The following is an 8,279-nucleotide window of genomic DNA, read 5'->3' as shown; positions in this document are numbered from 1 at the left end:
TTATATATTTATATTTTATAAATATAACTTATAAAAGCAAGTGTTTAATAAATGGTAGTTATATATATTGACTGCAATCTTTATTCTTTAGAGGGGACTACTAAGACATAAAACAGTTACGTTACCAAATACTTGGACATCACTGACCTAATTAACAGCAGTACCTGAGCCCAAATCTCTAGACAACTCCTTGCCTCTCCCAGTATACTTTAAGAGTCAGAATTAATTTATATACTTCACATAATCTAGTGAACCTTTCACCATTTAAAAATTTTCCTGAAGTTAAAAATGGCAACTTCAATGGCGTGTTATTACATTCCATACAGGTTGAGTATCCCTTATCCAAAATGCTGGTCCCAAGATAGGACCATAAGTGTCTCAGATTTCAGATTTTGAAATATTTGCCTTGGCGCTCATGCCTATAATCCCAGCACTTTGGATGGCTGAGGCAGGCGGATCACGAGGTCAGGAGATCAAGACCATCCTGGCTAACACAGTGAAACCCCATCTCTACTAAATACACAAAAAATTAGCCGGGCGAGGTGGCGGGCACCTGTAGTCCCAGCTATTCGGGAGGCTGAGGCAGGAGAATGGCATGAACCCAGGAGGCGGAGCTTGCAGTGAGCCAAGATCGCACCACTGCACTCCAGCCTGGGCGACAGAGACTTTGTCTCAAAAAAAAAGAGAAATATTTGCCTATACATACTGAGATGTCTTGGGGATAGGATCCAAGTTTAAACACAAAATTCATTTATGCTTCACACACACCACATACATATACTCTGAAGGTAATTTCATACAGTCATCTGGTGCATGAAACAAAATTTTGACTGTGACCCATTACATAGAGACAGGTATGGAGTTCACTTGTGTTTTCATGCTGAAACTCAAAAAGTTTCACTTTGGAGCATCTCAGATTTTTCAGATTAGGGATACTCAACCTGTAGTGCTTTTGGCTCCATACTTAAAAGCAATTTAACATGACAATTCTAGAAATTATCAAATAATAAATTTTCATTTGCAAGTGATGATAAGTTTAAGTGAGTTTATAGATGTTATTTTATTACCTAGAGCATTAAGTTCCTTGACAGAAAAGATTTATATTTGTTCACAGATACACAGTATGTGTAAAGTGTACAATACAATCACTTAAGTATCAAGTATGTATAACTAGTTAAGTGTTCGATAATTATCTGTTCAATAAATGAACTAACAAGTCACAATGGCAAGAGAATCAGATAACCTTGAATTTCCTGACACATTCAGTTTAAAATCCTATATATTTAATTCCCATTTCCTGCATTTTAAATAGTATAAAACAGTAGCACTAATAATTCATGAGCAAAGTAAAAAAATAACAATTTATGTGTTATGAACTAAATGTTTGCATCACCTCAGATTCATATGTTGAAATCCTTACCCGCAAGATGTGATGGTGGAGTCTCTGGGAGGTAATCAGTTTTAAATTGAGGTCAAGAGGGTAGAAACCTCCATGACAGGATCTGTACCCTTATAAGAGGCAAGAACTCGTTCTCTTGGCTGTGTGAGGATACAGCAAGAAGGGAGGGATCTGCAAACCAGCAAGAGGGTCCTCACCGGAGCCGGACCATGACTGTGGACTTCCCAGCCTCCAGAACTCAGAGAAATAATCATTTATTGTTTAAGCCACCCTGTCTATGGTATTTTGTTTGAAGAGCCTGAGCTAAGACAATATGATTTTCAAGTTTTAAGTGTTAATTTCTGCAGCAAGTTTTATGTCAGCATAGATTAGAATTCAATTATCTTTGTATTTGAGTATAACCTGAGTTAGGGAAAGTGAGATAAGCATTTGGTAAGCTTAATAATTAACCAATGTTCTATATTGAGATTTGTGCCAATTCCACAACAAATTCAAAATTAAGTCCTTCGTGTACACTTGATGACCTATGGAGTTTTCTTATCTACTTTATGAATGTGAGAAAGTACAAGATGATGCACATAATTATGTATAAATATGCTTAAACAAGCTTTGAAGGCCCATTAGACTACTACTAAGTAAAAATAAACTATCAAAATAGAGCCCTAACATAACAGCAAATAGAATTATTTTGTACTTTTCAGAGGCAGTTGCTTTTGCACCAACCTAATATAAAGCAAATTATGACCTTACCTCACATTTAAAAACAATAGAAAAACTTTACAAATAGAAATAGTTTACTAGTTACAAAGGCCCTAAATTTGACTCTTTTATTTAAACTGTATTTGAATTTAATAAAAGATATACTTAAGTAAACGTGGCCAGGCATGGTGGGTCATGCCTGTAATCCCAGTGCTTTGGGAGGCTAAGGTGGGAGGATCACTTCAAGCCAGGAATTTGAAAGTAGCCTGGGTAACACAGCCAGACCCCACCTCTACAAAAACTTTGAGAATTAAGCCAGGCATGGTGGTGTGTGCCTGTAGTCCTAGCTACTTGGGAGGCTGAGGCAGGAAGACAGCTTGAGTCCAGGAGTTTGAGGTTACAGTGAGCTATGATAGCACACCACTGTACTCTATAGAGCCTGGGTAACAGAGCGAGACCCCACTCCTCTCTCACAAAATAATAATAACAATAAATGAGTGTTTAAAAAGGAGTTTATCCATTTAGGTTTATCTCCAATATTATTTTTTGTTGTTGTTTTCAGATAATGGTATGAAAACAAATATGGGCTATATTACGGTTACCTAGGGTGGGAAATATAAAATACTGCCATAGAGGCTTTTTCTCTATCTAATAAGACCATGGTGACATTTCAAGAGAAGAAGTTTTGAAGAACTAGACCTTTTTTTGTGTGTGTTTTTGTTTTGTTTTGAGACAAAGTCTCACTCCGTCAACCAGGCTGGAGTACAGTGGTGCCATGTTGGCTCACTGCAACCTCTACCTCCCAGGTTCAAGCAATTCTCGTGCCTCAGCCTCGCGAGTAGCTGGGATTACAGACACGTACCACCATAACCAGCTAATTAATGTATTTTTAGTAGAGACGGGGTTTTGACATGTTGGCCAGGCTGGTCTTGAACTCCTGGCCTCATGTAATCTGCCTGCCTCAGCCTTCCATTGAGGAGACAGATCTTTAAACAAATACTTTAATGTGATAAATACTGTATGTATATTTATAAAGTACAATGGGAATTTTAAAAATGAAAATTATCTAAAACGATCTAGAAGACTAGTACTTGGGTGAATAGCAAATTATATGGACAATAACCTTGTTTACATCTGTCTTTTACAAAATAAATTATAGCTATGTCTATAGTTACCTGCCCTGTCCTTTCCCTAGTACTTACTTTTACTAACTCCCTATCTTTCCAACTAAGCAAAAAGTCATCAAGATGTCCAGGTTTACTCTTAGCCATGTTTCAGCAGTCAAAAAAATCTTCGAGTTTCAAAATTAATGACCTTTTAAAACCGGTTAAATTCCTAAGAACATCATTTTAAATTACAGAGATATCAAACACAATTTAAGTATACTGACTTCTGAACAGGCAAAGTATTGGGGAAAGACATTTGTGGTATGTTTCATGTTGTAACTCAAAGAGAATTAGTAGCACTGAATCTTTTAGAAGTGGCAAGAACATATTAAAATGAGATCTACCTATTTTAACTGCAACTGAGTAAGTCCATTAAAGTTTGACTATGTAGACTATCTATACAGATTGAATATCCCTTATCTAAAATGCCGGGAACCAGAAGTATTTCAGAGTTTGTATTTTTCTGTTTGTTTTGCATATTTGCATTATACTTATAATTGAGCATTCCTAATCCAAAAATCCGAAATCTGAAATACTGCAATGAGGATTTCCTTCGAGTGACATACTGGTGCTCAAAAAGTTTCAAATTTCATATCAGGGATACCAACCAGCCCTCTAAAGTCTGGCTGGCAAAACAACTAAGGTGAATCACTTTCAGTTAACACACACATTCTTACCCTTGATAAGGAAGGTTTAACTAAACATAGAAATTCTTTATTTTGGGCTTTAAGTATACCTCATATTGTTCTGACACTATGATTAGCAATTACAGATGTCTAGTATTTTAGAGAGTAAATAAGTTATTAAAGATCAGTTATCTGGTAAATCTTTCAAACATACAAATTTCATGAGGAAAAAACAAAAACTGTGATTTGTGGTGAAACACTTGAGAACTACTGGTCTAGTAAAATAAGGAGAGAGGAAGGTACTCCAAAGTGACAATTACTGTTAACAGACAGTACTTGTGGCTGCTCCCTAAAATAAAACTCGTTATTGCTAAAAAACTTACCCAAGAAAAGTTGGTTAATAAAAGTCTCTCTTGGTGAATCTAACAAAGTTCATACCTTGCTTTTCATAGCAGATGAATATGGGCCTAAGAACAATCCAGGTAAAATTTCCTAGAAAAAAAAAAATTGAGGTATTTACCATCAGCAATTTAAATCTATCAGACTATGTACCATATAACTGAATTTGTGGGGTGTTTTCATAGTTGTTAAAACAATTTGCTTAAAAGTTTGTTATTTAGGGAGCATTTCCTATCCACGATGAGCAAATGATTGGGTAGAGAAATGCAGGCATGCTTTGTAATATCGAATAAGACACTCAAGTTTTATTTAAATAGCTTTATTTTATATCAACAGCTCTGAAAAGTTGGATATGTGAACTTATACAGTTTTTTATAAGCAGTTTGGATGGAATTAGTACATTGTAATGTTGCATTTTAGATTAATAAAATCTTTTAAATTTTACTTCTATTCTCTGCTAAAATCTGGAAATAAAATAGGCATAAAGGAAATCATCCCTTTAAACCTACACAAAACCTTATTCGGCCAAATCAAAAGCAGCACAAGATACAACAAGATTGGAACTATTATCTATTTTTTTAATCTTTTTTTTTTCTTTAAAAAATAGAGATGAAGTCTCAGTATGTTGCCCAGGCTGATAAGGAACTCCTGGGCTCTAGTGATCCTTCCGCCTCAGCCTCCCAAACTGCTCGAATTACAGACATGAACTCCTGTGTCCGAGCTAAAACTATGATCTATAGTTAATAGAAGCAAATTATTACTGTAACATAAAAAGTCCAAATTCAAATATTTGCCAGTTGACAAAATTTCAACAATTTAAATATGTACCTTCTAGAAGCTGAATTCAAATTTATTCTATGTAAATTCAATATAGAAAGCTTTCAGTCTGGATATATCACACCCTAGACACTAACTGTAACTTTATAGTTCAGTTCTATAAGTCATAATTATTTGTATATAAAACTGATTTCTCCCACCAGACTTTTGTGGGCAGAAATTACATTTAGTCATCTTTGCATTCCTCATAGCACCAAACAAAATGCCTCATAGGTACTCACATAGTTTTTCAAAGTGAATTTTCATTACGAGAGAAAAGTAACAGATTTTTAGAAGTCATGGATTCCCAGGAACAAGATACTGCTTAATCCTGGGGCAAACAGACCTCACTGCAAAAAGTATGAAATGCAAAAGAAAATGAGCTGCTATGAGGGTTAGCTATCATTTAATTCATTCCAAACTGAAAGTATTCAATTTGATCTTCTAAGAGACTTAATTATGGAAGTTGATTGAAAATCGGACACAAAATGAACAATGCTTATTTGTTGTACAGTGAACTCTCCCTAACTTATCTACACAGAGAAAGCAAACTGCTTTCAAAAGGAACACAAAAATAGTATCCAATTTTTCACATGAGGAAAAAGAAAGTGACTCATTGGCCAGGTGCAGTGGCTCATGCCTGTAAGCCCAGCACTCTGGGAGGCCAAGGTAGGTGATCACCTGAGGTCGGGAGTTCGAGACCAGTCTGACCAACATGGAGAAACCCCGCCTCTACTAAAAATACAAAATTAGCCAGGCGTGGTGGCGTATGCTTGTAATCCCAGCTATTCAGGAGGCTGAGGCAGGAGAATCGCTTGAACCCGGGAGGCAGGGGTTGCGGTGAGCCGAGATCGTGCCACCGCACTCCAGCCTGGGCAACAAGAGCAAAATTCCGTTTCAAAAAATAATAATAATAATAATAATAAGAGAAAGTGACTCATGAAGTACAAACACCTAGTATTACATTCCTCTTTCTAATTTCCCATCTTTTTAAGATCCAAGATTAACCTTAAATATTTAAAATAATTAATTATTTAAAATACATAATGATGAACCTACAGATCATGAATCAGCAGGTCTCAAATCCTATAAACTAAGGTTGTTACTATGATAACATGGGTTGGTTTGAACAAACAAAAGGTTGCCATACCTGCATCTCTCGTCTCATAGGGTAGGTCCACTCCTTTAAAAGGGGAGGAAAACATAAGAATAAAAGTAGATAACATTTAAAAAGTCACCCAATTAAAGGCTAAAGATGTGACATACAAGTATGTAGATTTTTTAAAGTTACATTATACTTTAAGAATATTTTATTAAAATAGCAGACTTGGTTTCACAAACATCTGAAAATTGAAGTGACAAGAAACAAAGCTTAAGGCATTCTTTAAATAACTAGGCTTCCAGAATTATTATATTACTTCATATAATGGATGAAACTGCTCATTAAACTTAAGAATAGAATAGATATTCCAGAAGATTCTCCCCAAAACTGATCTTCTAAGTCAGAGATGTCACTAGATTTTTTTGTTTCTCATGCCAACTCTAATCAACTGACAGTAGATACCTAAAACACTGTGTGGTCCAAGACAGCAAGAAGAATGTCTGATCAACAAATAATACCTGAAATGGATAAAAGAAAAATGCTATGTCATAGGTACTTGCGATCTCTGATCTAAAATCCCAAAAGCTTATCAAAGAGCCTTTCCTGCATCTCACTTGGTCCTAACATTCTTGTCTAGTTCAATTATTTTAACACATATCACAAAAGATAAGAGACTTTGTTTTGTCTCTGGAATGCAGACCAATATAAAGAAGCTGTAAAATAACACAAAATGTCAATGGTAAAAGATAAAAAATATTTTAAAAGTTAGAAAAAGAGAAAACTAACTATAGTAAATTGAAATGAAGAATCGAAAAAGACTAGCAGGCCAGGCTCTGTGGCTCATGCCTATAATCCCAGCACTTTGGGATGCCGAGGCAGGCAGATTGCTTGAGCTCAGGAGTTTGAGACCAGCCTGGGAAACAGAGTGAAACCCCTTCTCTACTAAAAATACAAAAAAATTAGTTGGGCATGGTGGAGCCTGCTTGTAATCCCATCTACACAGGAGGCTCAGGTGGGAAGATCGCTTGAGCCTGGGAGGCAGAGGTTACAATGAGCCGAGATCACCCCACCACTCCAGGTTGGATGAAGACTGAGACCCCGTCTTAAAAAAAAAAATGATAGTACAGATAGTCCTCATTCCAAAAGTTTCTAAGTTGGTTGCTTAAAACTCAGAATTATTACTAGTAATTAGGTTTCCAAAGTAGTCTGAAAAATACCTTTTTAACCTTTTATTTTGAAATAATTTTAGGATTATAGAAAAGTTGCAAAAATAGTACAAGGAATTCTATTTATCCTTCACCCAGATTCTCCAAGTCAGAAAAGTAATTTTTTGTTTGTTTGTTTTTTGAGACTGAGTCTTGCACTATCGCCCAGGCTGGAGAGCAGTGGCACAATCTCGGCTCACTGCAAGCTCAGTCTCCTGGGTTCATGCCATTCTCCTGCCTCAGCCTCCCGAGCAGTTGGGACTACAGGTGCCCACCACCACTCCAGGCTAATTTTTTTGTGTGCTTTTAGTAGAGACGGGGTTTCACCGTGTTAGACAGGGTGGTATCGATCTCCTGACCTCATGATCCGCCCACCTCAGCCTCCCAAAGAGCTGGAATTTCAGGAGTGAGCCACTGCACCTGGCCCAGAAAGTATTTTTAACACAGAAGGTAGAAATGGTATCCATCTGTAATGAAAAGAGAGAATAATAATCCTACAATGAGAGAGAGGTTTTTTTTTTTAACCACGTGATTTATTATTTATTTTATCTTTTTTTATTATACTTTAAGTTCTAGGGTACATGTGCACAATGTGCAGGTTTGTTACATATATATACATGTGCCATGTTAGTGTGCTGCACCCATCAACTCATCATTTACATTAGGTATATCTCCTAATGCTATTCCTCCCCCCTACCCCCTCCCCACAATAGGACCTGGTGTGTGATGATCCCCTTCCTGCGTCCAAGTGATCTTACTGTTCAGTTCCCACCTATGAGTGAGAACATGTGGTGTTTGGTTTTCTGTTCTTGTGATAGTTTGCTGAGAATGATGGTTTCCAGCTGCATCCATGTCCCTACAAAGGAC

At 36.5% G+C, this 8,279-nt stretch overlaps 1 protein-coding gene across 1 annotated transcript in view; it reads right to left on the bottom strand.

The window, feature by feature from the left end:
• Positions 1-8,279, bottom strand: part of STYX (serine/threonine/tyrosine interacting protein) — a 51,349-nt gene that overhangs the window by 24,806 nt on the left and 18,264 nt on the right. Inside the window, exons 2-3 of the mRNA XM_011961806.1 lie at positions 6,256-6,288; positions 4,329-4,382 (exon numbers count right to left, since the gene is read on the bottom strand). Coding sequence (XP_011817196.1) covers positions 4,329-4,382; positions 6,256-6,288 — 87 coding nt within the window. The remainder of the gene's footprint in view (positions 1-4,328; positions 4,383-6,255; positions 6,289-8,279) is intronic.

This window comes from Colobus angolensis, unplaced genomic scaffold, assembly GCF_000951035.1.
Source record: "Colobus angolensis palliatus isolate OR3802 unplaced genomic scaffold, Cang.pa_1.0 Scaffold57, whole genome shotgun sequence".
Classification (NCBI taxonomy): Eukaryota; Metazoa; Chordata; class Mammalia; order Primates; family Cercopithecidae; genus Colobus; species Colobus angolensis.
Note: the sequence above shows the minus strand (reverse complement) of the source record. Positions and strands in the feature narration are given on the sequence as shown.